At 46.6% G+C, this 16,750-nt stretch overlaps 2 protein-coding genes across 6 annotated transcripts; one reads left to right on the top strand and one right to left on the bottom strand.

Moving 5' to 3' along the window:
• Positions 1-2,318: 2,318 nt before the first annotated feature.
• On the bottom strand, positions 2,319-12,818 carry PARK7 (Parkinsonism associated deglycase). 5 transcript variants are annotated; one of them, XM_072884083.1, is made up of 7 exons: positions 12,683-12,818; positions 8,315-8,449; positions 7,149-7,250; positions 6,429-6,488; positions 5,496-5,565; positions 3,743-3,829; positions 2,319-2,781 (listed from the first exon to the last, which is right to left on the bottom strand). In XM_072884083.1, exons 2-7 carry the CDS (start codon positions 8,402-8,404, stop codon positions 2,621-2,623), a joined length of 570 nt encoding a protein of 189 aa, XP_072740184.1. In that variant the 5' UTR covers positions 8,405-8,449; positions 12,683-12,818; the 3' UTR covers positions 2,319-2,620. The 5 variants fall into 5 exon arrangements, with proteins under 5 accessions (XP_072740184.1, XP_072740180.1, XP_072740183.1 ...); XM_072884079.1 differs by lacking the exon at positions 12,683-12,818 and adding an exon at positions 12,243-12,263; XM_072884082.1 differs by lacking the exon at positions 12,683-12,818 and adding an exon at positions 12,025-12,148.
• TNFRSF9 (TNF receptor superfamily member 9) lies at positions 11,791-16,598 on the top strand. Its single transcript, XM_072884084.1, has 7 exons — positions 11,791-12,595; positions 12,679-12,801; positions 13,046-13,183; positions 13,652-13,718; positions 13,815-13,951; positions 14,179-14,313; positions 15,256-16,598. Exons 1-7 carry the CDS (start codon positions 12,481-12,483, stop codon positions 15,381-15,383), a joined length of 843 nt encoding a protein of 280 aa, XP_072740185.1. The 5' UTR covers positions 11,791-12,480; the 3' UTR covers positions 15,384-16,598.
• The last annotated feature ends 152 nt before the right edge of the window (positions 16,599-16,750 follow it).

Raw genomic sequence — 16,750 nt, 5'->3', positions numbered from 1 at the left:
TGCATTCAAGCCTACACAACAACCAGAATCAAGAGAAAAAAACCACAGTTCTTGAGAGGCATACGAGGCATACAGCAGATGCTAACTGACTACCTTCTCAGCAGGAAAACAATCCATCCCCCAAATCCTCCAACTGTCAGGGAACAGCATGGTAAATGCTACCTAGAGAAGAGTGGATGCACTCTCTTCATTTTAAGCCAAGTTCTGTGGCAGCAAATATCCAATTACCATAGGCTCTAAAACTAAAGCTTGCCAATAATAAAAAGGCACAACGTTTCTAGCGCTCATGAAACACCGAGAAGAAAAGTACCTCAACTCATCTTTCAGCAGCAGATAAAGGGGATTTTAGGAAGAGAGATATCTAACAGCTAGGGAACCTCTGTATGAACTGGATAAGGAGAGAGGAAAAAAGCATTTCACAAATTGGAAGGCAATTTTTTTTCCCTCAAATCAGCAAATTCCTTCTTAACACTTCCCCTAAGAGGCAAATTAGCCTAATCTTAGTTCATACACCTCCCCTAACTTAAAGACTGAGTTAACGACACCTTGGCAGAAACAGAGAACCCATGTAAATTCAGGTTTGCTGGACATCTGCAATGTAAAAGGTTGGGAACAGGGTCAGCTTTATGAAGGAAACTGTGATGCAAGCAGCATTACCACAGGTCATTAACCAGGTCCTTTTTGCTGAATGCAGTGAAAGAATCTGCAAGTTAACCAGATACATTAATGGGCTCTAAGCTCATTTTACTGAGTGCTTTCCTATTCCTACTTTAATAGGAGTGGGAAAGCCCAAATGTACACATTGAAAAACCTCATATCTGTAAACTGAACTCTCTCAGCCTTAGAATAAAAAATAAAAATGTATAATCAAATTTCTGTCCGCTTCATTAATGCCTTATATTACAAGATTTCTGGAAGCCTAAATATAATACAAGCACAGAAATCTTTTCCTTCTAATGCTATAAAGCAGTACTACAGCCCAGGAATGCACAGCTTTTCCTGTATTCTGAATCATGCTCATTTACAAAACAAGTGATTATTCCAGATTCTAGGACAAAGAATCTTTCCATCATTTGGTTTACATTTGCATGGCAATACCAGCTAGACGTGCAGATTTAACAAACAAACATGTCCAATCTTACATAGATTAGAACTTTTTGCATATCTTGAGCATATTTCAAAGCTAGAGAAACAGAAGGAAGATTTCCTAAACAAATTAGAGGCAGAGCATACAGCTAAAGCAGTTCTTCCAGTAGATACTAACAGTGTAGAGACATTTCTTAATTCTAAATTGGCAAAAGTACCTATGTATTTCATTACCAAAATGCAGTAATTGAGAATGAACTTGTTTCCCATTAAAATAAGCAATCATCATGAAGGCACCTATGCAGTCATTTTCTAAAGTTCAGACTGTACACTTCAGATGTATGCAGAACCAGGTCTCCAGATGCTATGGTAACTTCAGAGTCCAGTGAGCTGCCATCTTGTAAGTGATTGCTGACAGAGCCAGGTAACAGCAGAGTTATTTGGTAAAAGACAGGTAGCAAAGACAAAAATTGATCCCAAATTCTTAATTATCATGGAAGAAGCTCCACTACTTCCTCCAGAGACCTGTCCAGCAACTCCTCTAAACTGACATACGCTCACTTAAGCCAGGCTTGTATCAAGTTCTGATTTACAGTAAGCAGAAACAAGCACTGCTACTGGTGGTAAGCTACCAAGTCCAAACTTCCTGCTTTATGCCGATTATTAGCTGCCTGAATAGCTCAATGGATCTGCAATCATTTAATGTAGAAGACAAATTCCAATAGTATCATGGACAACCTGCTAGCTATAGGAACTCTAGGGTGCTTGACAAGGTAAGAATATTCCCGCTTTTAATTTAGTTCCATGCTGTCTTAGAATCAATACTAGTAATTGGCCTTATTTGCATACAGGAAACTAAATATTGTTTTAACAAATTCTAAGTTACAACTTAATAATCTATTTCATAGAATCACAGAATATCTTGAGTTGGAAGAGACCCACGAGCATCATCAAGTCCAACTCCTGACTCTGCACAGGGCAACCTAAAAGTTAAACCATGTATCTAAGAGCGTTGCCCAAACGCTTCTTTAACACCAACAGGCTTGGGGCCATGACCACTTCCCTAGGGAGCTTGTTCCAGTGCTTGACCACCTTCTCATTTCAGCTCACACGTCAGAAGAACTGTGTGAGATTCTAGACAGTTGTTTTCAATAGTACATTGCTAGCCATAGTGGTAAAAAGGTTTAACAGGTCTGGGCTGGGAGAAAACACACAAAGCAACAACACACAAGCAGGGTTGCTTCATTTTTATTTACTCAGCAAACATCTTCCCATATGATTTTTAAATGCCATCCAAGAGCTAACTAAGATTATTAGGTGCTGGCTGCTTTTTCATGATGAAGCTTTTTGCTAACAGGATCTTTTTCCAGAAATAAAGACCACTGGTTTGTTAAGGTATCCCAGTTTAGGCAAGTACCGTTGCTAATTTCACCCACAATTAAATTGTATTTACAACAGTGCATCTTACAGTTATTCTACAAAGGACAAGACTCTCCATCCGAAATTGTCCTACTCCCTGTCCCACACCAGGATTTCACTCTTTCAGTATTAGGGGTGCCTTCACCTGTTCGGCCACTTCCTTCCCCATCAGTGTTTCAACAATGGCCAATCCAAATTCAAAGCTGGTACCAGGGCCACGGCTGGTGAGGATGTTCCCATCTTTCTCCACACGGCTCTCGGAGTAGCAGTAGTGTGCTTGGGAGGACACACAACAGAAAGAGGGTCAGTCTCCAGCACAGTGCCCGCAGCTGCCGCAGAGCATAGACCTGCCTGCCGCAGGACGCCGCCGCCTGCTGCCCGCAGGCTACAGCAGCTGAGGAGCGGTGGCTCCCCACCGACAGCGTCCGTGCTCCACAGAAGGCACCTCAGCCACCTGTGCGGGCCCAGCCTGCCTCGGGCGCTGCACCCCTGCCCCCCGGAACCAAGCAGCTCATCACTACCTGCAGTCCTCGGGGAGGAAAAGGGCCCGCAGGGAGCTCTGGCAGCTTATTCGCATGGTATGGGAATGCACCTCTGATTCTACAAGCTCATCAAGAAGCGCTCGCTGTGCCTGTCAGTTCCCGTGGGGTTACTTTTGGAAGTCAGACTGCTTTTGTGTAGCTGTTCACAACTTTCTTTTTTCCAAATGCATGCAGAGGAAACTGGAGGAACCCTGCCATCTCCTGCTCACCTTCAAGCTCGTTAACGTTCACAGAATGACTTCTTAATAGTGCTTCACCACCACTTCCTTTAGTTATGAGAAAGAAGTGTAGACCCATCAGCTGCTCACAGCACCAAAGCACTACTCATGAGAGAGCAGGAAAGGTGCTGCTGAGGTTTGCTGTTGGGAACACTGAGGCAAAGAACCAAAAGGGCAAGAGATGGCTCAGCCTCAAGAGGATAAGGGAAAAAATGCTCCTAGTATGACAGCAGCAGCGTATCTTCCCCAAGGATGAGAACATTAATGGGGCCCTGTATTTTCAGGTTAAACAGACTTAGAAATACAGTCTTAGCGTATTCAGTTGAATTTTGATTACATTCTGGAAAGCATTAAGGAAATTCAGAGACACAAAATAAGATACAAAAGCCATTTTCCTTTCTTTAAATCAAGGGTTCAGCCAAAACCAAAAAATTCCGAGAAGGGTTTAGAGAGAAACTTACGAAAGTTATTACATACCTCCATTCATCATTTTATCTTTGGCCAAAGGATGTGTTGTGACTCTGCTTCCAAACCCTATCCCATGTGCCAGAAGGGCAGTAGGACCTGCAAGGACACGAAGTTACACCAGTGAGGAACTGTTTGCTGCTACAAACACTTTTAAGAACACACATTCAGGCACCAGGCCCTCAAGGGGCCAAAGCTCACCGTGGACAGACTACTTTTTATAAACCTGATGCCAGCCCTTATCTCTGAAGCAAAAAGCCTCAAAAAGAACACAGCTGTATAACCTCTCCCATTCTATTACACAAAACGCCCTGTGCAGAGAAACAGATGAAGAAAAGAGAGGGTTTAGAGAACACCCAGTTTGCGCAGCTGTCCTACCAATGCTTGTGTTGCCTTTGAAGGAGTCAAGAACAATGGTCATTTTACTTCCAAATAATACGTTTTATTTAAAACTACTTGAAACTAAGTAACAAAAAGTCTGCATTTCAATCTGAACATTAACTAGGTAAAATTACTTTACGACCTTGTTAAGCCCTGAATTTAGAGACTTAACAGATGAAATTTCATTTGAGCAAGCCTTTACATGTTAGAATTGCATACCCAGCAGTATTTTGGACAGATCATGGGCTAACTGCTAAGTTTTTGGTTTTAACAGTCTTTCTCTTTTCTTTTCACACTTCCTCCTTGGCCTGAATTGAGGAAGGAGTTTGTGTCAAGAGGTCTTAGGTCATCTGACAGAAAATCCTTATGGGAATTCCAAAAGAAACTGAAGGCAGGATTTGCCTAATGTGAGTTTCATTTCTGTACATTTGATTCATTTCAGACATAGTCCAGGAAATAACCTTCTTTGTGTTCAGTTGGAATCAGCTCTAAGAAGCATTATACCTAAATAAATGAACCATCCTGATTACAAGCAAAGGCCTTTACTGGGCAACCGTGAATTTGCGATTGTTCTGCAAGAGCTACAGACAGAGAAGTAGAAGACTACCACTGCCAAATTCAAGAATGTTCACGACTCTGTATGCCTATCACCTAACTGAAGAATGAAAGCAAAAAAACCCCCAGCAACGTACCAGAAAACAAAAGTGAAAACACACTCCACAAACACACTCTGTTAGACTGTCTTTTACACGCTCATCACCACTTTCCTTGTTCTCAGCTACAGGTACCTAGGCCAGCCTCTCAGTTCAGTTGGGAGTATTGGCAATTGTTCATCCTGCTTTTTTACATACAAATCTTACAAAGGAATGAACTGGATACCTAGCTGTGCAGAATATGTAAGCAAACAACCTTCTCCTCAGAGTAGTTCCATCTTTTGCTACCACTCAGACGAGGGAGGGTGAGCCTGTAATTCTATATTTACAGCCTTCCTTCTGAAGCTAAAGGGCAGGAGAGGAGATGTGAGATAAATTTATAGTAATGATTGTTCTGCCAACACTGTGTCCTCGCAGAAAGATCACCAGAATAAGCAAATATTTTGTAAAAAATCCTACCACATTACCTTTCACTTTTTAGGTTAAAGACAGTAACACAACTCATTGGAAAGAACTGGGTACCAAGCAGACCTTGCAGGATAAGAGTTCACATATTTTAGAGATTCCTCTGCTATTAACTTTACAAAAAATTCAAATGCTGATGGGTGCATGTATAGTACAAATCCCTGCTACTAACTTACAGGAATACAGATCTCTAAGACAGGAAACTGACTGCATGCCCTTTCAACATATCCAAATGCTTTACAAAGCAAGACGTCTTGTTAACCCACCTGCACATATAGCAGCAATCAGGCCTTTTCTGCTTTCCTGGTCCTTCAAAATATCTCTCACAGCAGGAGACTGTATGAAGAAACCATATCACAAGTCATTGTTTGGGGTTGATTATTTGAAGCACGGTTGAAATATTTTCCACCGCAAATTCATAAACAAGTTCCACAAAGAAAACCAGCTGACAACTCTCCATCCTGCCTCAGGACAGAGGGCAATGAAAACACTACGAAGGAGAAAAACTGAAACCAATAAATACTTGCCCCACAAGGAAAGAGCAAGGAAATCAGAAGGAACTGCAAGGAAGTACTTCGCCCACATAAAAGCTGGTTAATCCATAGCCGTAGAAAGTTGTTGTTCGAAAACTTCACATGACAGATAGGAAAGAGTATTCATGAGATACCTCCAGACAGTCTCTATCATTCTTAAGAAGATTTATACGGGATATTTGTCGCATATTCCAGGACTTACAAACTGTGTGATACCATCTAAATCCTATCTGATAGATCGACTTGTTTGTCTGCCTGCCTTCCACAAGGTATTTATACCACCACTACAACAGTTTTGCACCAGGGACAGAATTCTTGAGCAAAGGAACAGAATCCTGTGGGTTCAGCCTGTTTTAAATTTCATGGCATTAAATCGTCATTTGCAACTGTTTCATCTTCATGTGATTACAGACAGAGATTTTCCCACAATACAGAGCACCCTTCCACTTTTATTCTGCTTAACTAGACACTCAAAGTCCAAGAATTTACCCAGTTGTCTCACCTATATATCCACAAGAAGGCTTAAGACAATTAACAATTAGTTTACTGATTCATTCAGAACAGAATTTTCAGATGCTGAACTGAATTTGCAGTATTACTAAGCAAGTGTAGACCACCCACTACTCATGAGAATGCCCATGAATCTTTAAGATACCAGAACTTTACCTCTGACAAGTTTTGAGCTCCAAGGTTACCCCCAGGCAGGACCACAACATCGTAAGGCCCCTAAACAAACAAAAGATAAAATTGTTCTCTTCAACAGAGGCTGGTAGATACATTACACTGTTTTAAGGGCACTACAGCTGACTCGAGTGAGAAGCAAAGGGATCTACCTTTTCTTCTGTCGAACAACACTTCATGATCAGAGAACCAGTTCCAATTATGGAACAAAATACTGTTTCCTATTCCAGGAAGAGCCTATTGTTGATAAAGTCTGTCACAGAACTAACTTTTAAGCCTAGTGCATTTAAGACCTTCAGCAAGCAAATGGCAGCTCTTGCATTGTAAGGACAAGTGGTTTTGCTCCAACCTTACTGTACAGGTCTAACAGCATTGTTTAGCTTCCCATCAGAACTTTTCAGTTGTTCCAAATCACGGTATTTTGTTGGGCTGACTAGCACACAAAATAAAGCTCTATGTTTGAAGCTTTGCAAAAACAAATACCCTTGCAGAATTAAGAAATCTGTCTGATCCTAGCATGCTATGAAGCAGGAGAACACTGAAGGGGAGCACTGCGGGATGTGCAGTTCTGTGATTCAGTACTGCATAGAGCTAACATAACATGCAACGTATTTCTAAAGGTAATGCATAAACTTTCCAAATTCACCCCTGAAACTGTGAGAAAGGCTATGTTGGCCATTGTATCACATCAGGGGAATGACCAACCTCTTTTCTGGCATCTTCAAGACTAGCATCTGGACAAATGAAGACATCTCGACTGCACTGCACCGGTTCTTTTCCTGTTAGGCCTGCAACAGTCACCTTGATCTAACAGAAGAATACATATATTGTTACAATTCAAGAATTTAGGGCATTTTTCTTATACATTAGTGCTTAAGTAGTATACAGAATGAGCAAAGCACTACTGAAAGCTGTCAAGAACAGAGCAACATTTAAGTTTCCCCAAACCACGATGAAGTTCAAACGCACAAGGTAAGCAGTGATATTCACCTAGAGATTAACAATAGTTCAACTAATAGTTCAACTTTTCAAACAGGACATTTAGAGGACACCTGATCCCACAGGTTTTAAACAAAACAATACAACTCAGGAGAGCTGGACTAAGTAGATCAGGTATTGAATTAAAGTCTCTCTGCAGGCTCAAGCCATTCTCAAACACACTTATGGCGTGTTCAATTTTCTCCCTTGACTTTTAGATGCCCGGTCATAATATCATAGATGGGCATGGCACAGCTCACATTCACTAAATAAGCAGACAAGCTTGTGCTTCTTAGGGCAGCCAAAATGGGGAGAACATTAATGGAATGACAAAGGTGGTGGGAGAAGGTAATTTTCATTTTAGTCATTTCTATACACATGAAGTTGGTGTATGTAAAATGTTATTTTCATACCTAATCAGATGATAACATTGTGTACCACTATAGTTGCAAAAGGAACAAACAGCATGAGGAATCCCACCAGACAGAATTCTGGTTAATAACAGAATTTTAAAAGTAGCTCAAGAAAAGCTACGTAATGTCATGAGCTGTAATGTACCAAGCTGCTCAGACCCCTACAAAAAAAGCACTTCCTGTTACTATGCATGGGATTAGCCATGTTTTCTGACAGGCTAAGATTTACTTGAAACACCCACTCCAGTTTACATTAGGCTCCTATTTTAAAAGTTTATCTTTTGCACAAATGTCAGTAGTTGTGCACGCTTATTTGGGGCATGGCACGAATATTTGCTAACCAGCAAGAAGGCATGGGTAAATTTTCACCTCATACAACAGACTACACCTTGAACTCCTAGCAATGAACATCAACTTGAGGCCAAGATTTTCCCTTGACCAAGCACTCACAAAAAGATTTTTCATTGTCTACATACTCACCCCAGCTCTTCTCATAACATCAGTGGGGATTACAGTCTCCATCTCCTCTGCCCCTTTTGCTAGAATCACCAATGCTCTTTTTGAGGCCATATCTTGAGGGGTTGCTATTAGGTGAGATGGTTGTGAAGGGAGGGGCTGAGGGGGGTAGAAAGAGACAACGTGGTTAGAAGGCAAATCACCTAGTACAAATCCTTCCTAACGGTGAAGTTTAACAGTGAGTAATTTGCATTTTTGCATTATCTTTCATTTAAGCCACCTCAAAATGGTTCACTAGCTTTAATTAATATTCATAGCAATCCCATTTAACTAAAGAGCTTTTTACAAAGAATGCATTATGATATTAAGGGATTAAGACATTTGTGCAGCGGGAGGCACAGCACATCAGCACCAGAACAGGAAGCAGCCTGGCCTAATCAAGACTTCATATGACTTGAGTGTGCCAGAGAGAAGGGTTCAAGGTGGGTGGCAGAGTTGTTTTCAATTTGCACACCCTCACTCATACCCAGACTCCTGACTCCTACCTAGGTCAGCGTTTACAAAAAGGGCTTGCATGAGCTTTGACCTCATGTCTGGTATTTAGTTTCCACACAGCATGCTTCATGAAGAGTTTCCTGTGACTTATAATGACTCGACCAGTGCCCCTGCAAAACCTGAGCAATAGATTTTCTGGGTATTTCACAGTTTTGTGGGGGAGAAACGTGTGTGCATATGTGTGATGGGGGAGCAGACCACAGAATTTAGCAAATGGAACAAACTAGGCTTAAGACTTTTTTTTTTAGCTCCTGAATTCAAGTTGAGGTGAATGGCCAAATTTCCATTTGAAGGTTAAGTTAAGCAACTTTAACTACATCATGTAAAATACACACTAACTCATACTGGTCTGATAGAAGTCCATCAGACCAGTATGAGTGGTGTGAGAAGGCATTTCACAGGTGATCCACTCTACAAGACAGGGATTTTTTCCTGTGTAGGGACTTTCCACCCAGAAATGCACGTAGCACCTGGGAGCTCTTCATAAAATGAGATCCACATTTAGTTCCCTACACAAAGAAAACCATCCCCTCATCCTGCTTCAACTTCACCTATTTTCAGGTTCGCTCCCTACTGTTAGCCTCATTTAGAAAGACAGTATTTCTAGAACACAGTAATATACAGCAGAGCGTCCTGCAGCATGCAGAACCAGCCCAAGCAGACTAATTCAGTGTGTCAAATCCAACTTTTAGGGCAGCTTTACGTACTGTCAAATGCAAGGCCAACTGAACAAGTATATTCAAATCATAGGTATTAGCACTAACTTCAGGACAACCTGGAGCTTCTTAATAATTCATGTTGAAGGTATATGTTGATTCTGCAAAATTAATTTTCATGTGAATTTGACTAACTAGCAACGGACTACCTGAATATCCATAATGCAGAAATACTGTATTTGCTTCTTACTGTAGAAAAATACTCTAGATCATAGTTTGTAGCTCTCTCTTTCATTCGTTCTTTAGATGCAAATAGGCACCTGATCCCAAAAGCTTTTCTCTTTCCCCTGATCTGGCAAAATGCAGTCTCTCCCTACTGTTCTTAGACGTTTATGATAATACACTGACAAATTCTCGAGCATTAGTACTGCTCTTTACGTGAGTGCGTGTGTATGCAAATAGCTGTCACGCTGTAAATGCTGCCAGGGCAAGGCTGTTTTCCAAAAAGGCAGAACCAAGTTATACAGACATAACAGCCACTTCATTTAGCGAGCTATCTAGGCATAGTAAATACAAGACTTCCATTTGCTTCTCAGTGCCAGCATATGCACAGGCTGCCTCAAACCTTTAAGCTAAACGTATTCCCCTACGTGGGTACACGCACATTTCTCGAGACTTCTGGCAGATGGCTGAATCAGAAACTCTAAGAAGGCTGGCTTTAAAAAAACCACACCCTTCAAAGCCCCGAGCACACAGCTAGCTACCAGAGGCAAGGGAAGCTTTAAGGGTCATTAGCTCAGCCAGTCCGGATGAACGGCCACCTCCCGACATATTCGTGTGCTTATTTTAGGACACGGCGCCATCCGTCGTAGCAAGGATTTCACAAGACCACGAACTGCGGCACAGGAGAGCCCGCAATCGCGCGGAGCACAGACGCGGGGAGGCTCGGCCCCCGGAAGACAAGCCAGCGGCCTTCCCACCCTGCCCGCGGCCGGGCGCTGAGCAGAGCCACCGCTGAGGCGGTGCAACCCCGGCGGGCCTCCGCGCCCCCCCCGCAAGGCCCCGAGAGGCCCGCGCCCTCCGCAAGCGGCGGCCCGCGGCGGCCCGCCCCGGCCAGCCCCGCGCCCGCCGCCCTCCGGGGGCTCCTCCGGCCAGCCCCGGCGAGCCGGGGCGCGGCGCAGCCCGCGCGGGCGGCGGGAGCGCCGGCGGCGACTCACCTCGGCCGAGGCGCGGGCGACTCTGGACGGCCCCGCCCCGACTCCGCCTTCCCGCCGCGGCGGGGCCGCCGCCACCTCCCCTCCGCACCCCCGGCCTGCAGCCCGCCTCCCCCCCCCCGCCCCCTCAGCGCGTTGCCCGCGGTCGCGTCTCCGCTACTCGTCCGTCCTCCTTTTCCGTTTGCAGAACGCTCCGTTTTTCTCACGTTCGCTCAGAACGCAGCTTCAGCCAGCGCTGCGGGGCCCACCACCGTGACGCCACCCTCCTACAGCAGCGCAATCGCGAGGTACGTACCTTCAAAACGAGCTGCTGCTGCTGCTGTTCCTGAGGCAGCCCTCGCACCTACGTGGAGCGCTGAACCAAGTCACCGTTCTTCTCCAAGTTCTGCCCAAAATGTCCCACCCATATCCCTGTTTCCCGCGGCTCAGGGTACACAGAAAATGCCCACGGCTCAAGGACAGAGTTTTCCCTGGTTCTGAGGGGAGGTTTCTATGCTTTGAAAGGCCGACGGACCTGTCAGCGGGGCCCTCCAGGACTGCAGATAGCCCTGTTGCGTAAACCCGCTACTGGCAGGTGCTGGCAGCCCGGCTCTGGTTCCCTGGTGACGGGCTCACGAGAGCTCTGGCAGAGCAGCTCGAGTCCGGCTCACGTCACAGGAGAGCAGGTCCCAGGGAAGGGCTGTGCTGGGGGCTGTCCTGGGGGTTGGTGCGGGCTTCGGCTCCCGGCACGGGAGGTTTTGTGTGCGGCTCACGCTGCTCGTCACTCAGCCCCCTCGACGGGCTGGTCCTCGCGCTGCCTGCCGGGCACGCGCCAGCTGAGGGGTGCCTTCGCTTGCCAGCTATAACGCACTCTGCAAAGCTCCTCGCGCATTCCACCGTGTCCCTCCGTTCTCGTCTGCCCGGGCGGCCCGGCGCCGGCTCACGCACGCGGCAGCCGCCCTCGCGAGGGGCACGCGCCGCCGGCCGCGGTCCGGCCTAGCGGCCACAGGCCGCCGCCGACGCCGCCCGCGGCCTCGCGCCCGCGCAAGAGCGGCGGGGATTGGCCGCGGGGAGCCGCAGGGGGCGGGGCCACGCTTCCGCGGAGCGCCGGGCGCGTCAGGCGAGCGCCTCCGCCGCTCGTGGGCAGCGAGCGTCACGTGGCCTCGTGCCGGCAGGCCCGTCACCCGCCCCCCGCGCGCGTGGCCCGCCGCACCGTTCCCCTCCCAGCCGCCTCAGCCGCCCCGGCCCGACCCTGCGGCCCCCGGCCCGGTCCGCGCGGGGAGGGCGCCGAGCGCCGGCGGGACCGTTATCGCTGCGCTGTGGGATTTACCTCGCCGCGAGGCGGTTTCAGACACAGCGTCTCCGCGCACGGCGGAGGTGTCTGCAGACACGTCGGTGCGGCCTAGCCCCTCTGCCCTCGCCGGCCACGCCTCTCAGACCCTCCCCCGCGCCTTTCGGGGGCGCGGCCGGGGAGCGGCCCGCTGCCCGCGGCGCGGACGGGCCGGGCCGTGCCGCCAAGCCACCGCGGGGATTCCGCGCGGGACTCACCGGGAAGCCCCGATGGGGAGCGGCGGGCACTGCCCGGCAGCGCTGACAGGGCTGCAGGGCGCTGCCCGGCAGAGCCGGGGGTCGCGCCCGGGGGGGGGGCGCGGAAAGCCCCGCCGGGCCGGGGTTTCCCTGCCGCCCCCGGGCTGACGTAGCCAGGCCCTCCGGGGGCGGCCCGTAAGGGCCGGCGCCCGCCGCCCCGCGCGCACTCCAGCGGGCCGCGCCGCCACGCACCGACCCCATGGCAGCGGCGCGGGCGGGCCGGGCACGGGCGCTCCTGCGGGCAGCGCTCCTGGCGCTGGCGCTGAGCCCGGGGCCCGCGACCGCCCTGCCGTGCGGCGCCGACTGCCCAGCGGGTGAGGGCCGGGCCGGGCCGGGCCGGGGGGCGCCGGGCGCCGCGCGCGGCCCCGCGGCAGCCACCCTCTGTCTCGGCCCGCAGGTACCTTCGTGGTGAGCGCGGGCTGCGGGCGGGGCGCGGGCGCGGCCTGCCGGCAGTGCCCGCCCGACACCTTCTCCAGCGCGGCGGGACTCAGCGGCTGCACCCTCTGCCGGAAGTGCGAAGGTACCGAGCGGGACGGCGGCGGCTCCTCGCTGCCCCGTGTTACCTTCCCGGGGTAAAAGACCGTGCGTGAGTTTTGTCACGTCGCTGCGAGTGAAAACGGCGCCCGCAAAACAACGCGATGCGTCTGCGGGGCTTCCCGCTGAAGCCCCCAGCCTCATTTTTGTGAGAGCAAAGGTCCCGAGCCTTTGCTGGGCTGCGTGTGCCTGAGCGCATACCTAACCCACGGCTCGTTTCCACCTTCCAGGAAGATTCAAGTATTTAAAAGAGTGTTCCTCAAAAAGCGATGCTGAGTGTACGTGCAAGGAGGGGTATCACTGCAGCGGCAACGGCTGCTCCCGCTGCGACCGAAGCTGCGATGTGGGCCAGGAGAACACCGGGAGCGGTAAGGTCACCTTTCCCCACCAGCTTAAACCTCCTGCACTCGCTGCACCGGACGCACCACTATCTCTTGCACAGCGCAGAACAACTCGAGTAAAGACCTCGCAAGATAAAAGCTGCTACTGCTGCTAAACAGTTTGCATGGTGCGTGGAGCGAGCACAGCAGCATACAAACCCGCCGAACTCTGAGCCCTACTGCAGCTCAAATCGTGCACCAGTTAGTTTCCTTTGCACAACAGGTTTTTTGTCGCCAGCATGTGGGAAACTGAGCTGGGAACTCCAGATGATTTGTGGCATCTGGTGCCCGATAAACTGGTCACAGGGAAAGACTTGCCTTGCGTACTCAGAGCAGCTTCTGAAATAGTAATTCTATGAACGCGGATCATAGTAATTGTACAAGCAGGTAAAAATAATGTTTCACATGTTTTAAATGCTCATCTTGTACAAATTTATCTGTCCTTGTTTGTTGAAGGTTGCCAAACTTGCCGCTATGGAACTTTTAACGATCAGCCCAATGGCTCCTGTAAAAACTGGACAAAGTAAGTGATCTAAAAATAAATGCTACAAGCTACTACACTTGACTGGATTTTTTTCCGTGATTTTTTTTTTTCTGTTTTGCTTTAAATGTCTTTCAGGTGCTCTGCAAACCAGGTCCTGGAGCCTGGAACTGCAGCAAAAGATGTCATTTGCAAACATGCTTCAGATAGTGGTGCTTTAGTCACTACTCTACCTACCACATCTCCTGCAATTCCATTGTCTATCACTGTGCCAGGTGGGTCATTGTATAATACTGCTTATAGAGCTAAAGAATTGTGACCTACTTTGAAACATACTACAGCTCATTCACTTACCATTTAAAGCAAGAGTGGTTTTCTTCTATCCATTTCCAGTGTTGCAGACTTATCCAGAAGCAGAGTTGGAGACAAAGTTGTCAGCTAATTCAAGGGCCATAGAACTTTGCTCTGTAACGCTTCTTAGAGAATGTTGTTTGCTTCCTAGGGAAGGACCTCCAGATGGACATTATCAGAATTTGTCTTACTGTAGCTGGGCTGTTGTGCATAGTGTTTCTGCTACCTTCATGCATATGCTTCAGTGTCTGGCAGAAAAAGAAACTACATGCTGTCTTCAAGAAAAGTAAGCTAGATACACTCTTCAATTCAATTTTTCTTTTTGAAACTAGATGGAAATCAGGAATCCAGGTTTTTATGTATCTTTCAAAGATAGTTGCAGATAGCTTCATTTTTTGGCCATGTAAGTCAGAAACAACAACTGAAAGGAAAACAGGTTTGGAATTTTTATTGCAGAAAGCACTTAATTACCTGTGGGTGTTCTGTCAACATTGCAGGTTAACTGCATGCATATCCACAGAAGTGAAGTATTCATGGGAGGTGAAAAAGCTCAGCTGAGCCTGGCTGATCCGGTTAAGGGCCAGTTCTGTTTATTACTTCCAAGTACCATCCTTGGCATGCATGGCAATAGCACTTGCCAGTTCTGTCTGCTCAGAAACAGTAATGCATGGCCTAGAGTGAGCGTCTTTGAACTTCAGCTGCAGTAGAGGAGGGGGTATCAGTCAGGACGTACTGCTACACAGATGCAGAGTCAGCCTGAATCCAGCACTGCCCTCTGAGACCTATTAAGCCCCAGAGAAGCTCAAGAGTTCAGCACAAAGATGAGGTGGAATTGTATCCAACATAGCTTATAGTTGGAATTTTTTGTTTGTTTGGGTTTTTTTCTCTCTCTCTCTCTTCCTCTCCCCTTTCCTAGAGATAAGGGCTTGATCTTCTAGTGTAATTCTAAATACAGGAGACTTTACTCCAAAAATCTAAGAAGTCTGTGTTGGTCTTCCTTTCATTCCTATGGCAAACAGAGCACTAGCAGCTCCTGTTGCATTAGGGAAGACAAAGTACAATAAATTAGTTTTATCAGATGTACATGCTGTAGAGGAATAATTTCAGATTATTGAATCATTTGGAAGATTTTTTTCTTGCTGATGTCCCGCAGTTGTGACTGAGGAAGGGTGAAATAAGATGGCTGAATAAATACAACAGAAAGTGAACATTTGATCTTTTTCTTTAGTGCATACCACACCTGAACAGTCAGTTCAGGAAGATGATGCCTGCAGCTGCCGCTTTCCTGAGGAAGAACAAGGTGAATATCAGGGCTGTGGCAAATCCACGGAATTCAGAGATCTTTTGGTGAACTAGGAATTGGACTGTCCAGGTCAACCACATTTAAATTTCCTTTTGGAACACAGAACAAGAACCTGTTTACATAGAGAGAGTATCAGAATCTGTGAATTTCAGAGCGCTAAATAGTCCAGCCACTGAGGAAAAAGTGCATCTTTTGCATCTCTTAAAATAAATAAATAAATCAGTAAAAAGATCTAGTTTGCGGACTTTATTCCTCTAGGACTAGGAATCATATTTTGAAGAAGTGGTACTTGATCTACATGTAGAAAGAAGTACTGCACTTAAAAGCAGTAATATAAGGGCAGAATGGCTTTCTGGTCCCTCTTATAAATGGTGCTTCAGCCATAATTTACATGCAGTCTGAAAGCATTTGACGCTAAAAAAGGAGATCTGTAGCACATAGTAGAGCCACACGTGACACTCATGATCTCTATTAACATTACCAGGCATCCTCTTGAGTCTAGAGCTGCAGCTCCTCCTGAAGTGTGGCTCAAACCCAACAGTCTTGGGTTTTGTGTGCAAATACAGATAGACCTCATTTCAGATCCCATCAGCTCCAGAAACGGATACGTGGCCTGACCACTGCACACCATCTTATATGTAGGAGAGAGGAAGCCATAAAAATCTAGAGCTGCAAAGTGTTTCATAACAGCTTGCATCTGCTGTTGTATTACACCTATTGGCTTAAGAGAGGCAGTGGAAACACTGAGAAAAAGTGTGGTTGACTTGATCTTAGAAATAGATGTTACTGTGCAGCTGGACTGCACCACCTTCAATCCTACATCATTCAACTTTGATCTTTTAGGTGATGTAAACATATTATGTACATTGCAGATGTGGTATATGTAGATGTGATACATTTCTGGTACTATTTTTGTAGCTCTGAGGTTGGAAAGATTTTAACATCAGATACTGTATCTGTCTCTTTGATCAATTACTGTTACTTTGGTCTTGAGAAAAAAGAAAATGCACGTTTGACTCATGGCATTTGCAACATCATTTTTAACCTTTCACAAAACCAAGTATTTTAATTTATTTCTTCAGTAAATGTTATTCAAAAAATAGAATGAAAACCCACCAATATGTCATGTAAAGGGTGATTTTTCCCCTCTACGCGATTTCAACTTAGAGAATGCTATTCTTGTGTTTGAAGAATGACAGCCCATCTCTCCATTCAGCAGATTATGATAGCAGATTATTTTCATGAAACCACACTTACTTACACATTTTGATAAACTTGTATACAAGTAAATATAAAAGAGTGTGTGAGAAAATAAATGTCATACCAACGCCTAAACTGTGAAGTATATTTAAATAAATCTTTCTTTTTATCCCTAGCCCAAGTCTCCTCTTCTCTATTAGTACTTTCAACCATGAGAACT

The sequence above is a fragment of the Ciconia boyciana genome, chromosome 19 (genome assembly GCF_034638445.1).
Source record: "Ciconia boyciana chromosome 19, ASM3463844v1, whole genome shotgun sequence".
In the NCBI taxonomy this organism is placed as follows: Eukaryota; Metazoa; Chordata; class Aves; order Ciconiiformes; family Ciconiidae; genus Ciconia; species Ciconia boyciana.
The sequence above is the reverse complement of the archived record's forward strand: the minus strand, read 5'-3'. Positions and strand labels throughout refer to the sequence as shown.

What these genes read in the sequence shown, in the direction of transcription:
- PARK7 (XM_072884083.1), bottom strand. Translation starts at nt 8,404, where the DNA reads ATGGCCTCAAAAAGAGCATTGGTGATTCTAGCAAAAGGGGCAGAGGAG. An exon ending in TTGAAGATGCCAGAAAAGAG is followed by an intron (nt 6,489 to 7,148) that starts GTTGGTCATTCC and finishes TTGTTTGTTTAG; the next exon opens with GGGCCTTACGATGTTGTGGT. An exon ending in AGATAAAATGATGAATGGAG is followed by an intron (nt 2,782 to 3,742) that starts GTATGTAATAAC and finishes TGTCCTCCCAAG; the next exon opens with CACACTACTGCTACTCCGAG.
- TNFRSF9 (XM_072884084.1), top strand. Translation starts at nt 12,481, where the DNA reads ATGGCAGCGGCGCGGGCGGGCCGGGCACGGGCGCTCCTGCGGGCAGCG. An exon ending in CCTCTGCCGGAAGTGCGAAG is followed by an intron (nt 12,802 to 13,045) that starts GTACCGAGCGGG and finishes TCCACCTTCCAG; the next exon opens with GAAGATTCAAGTATTTAAAA. An exon ending in ACATGCTGTCTTCAAGAAAA is followed by an intron (nt 14,314 to 15,255) that starts GTAAGCTAGATA and finishes CTTTTTCTTTAG; the next exon opens with TGCATACCACACCTGAACAG.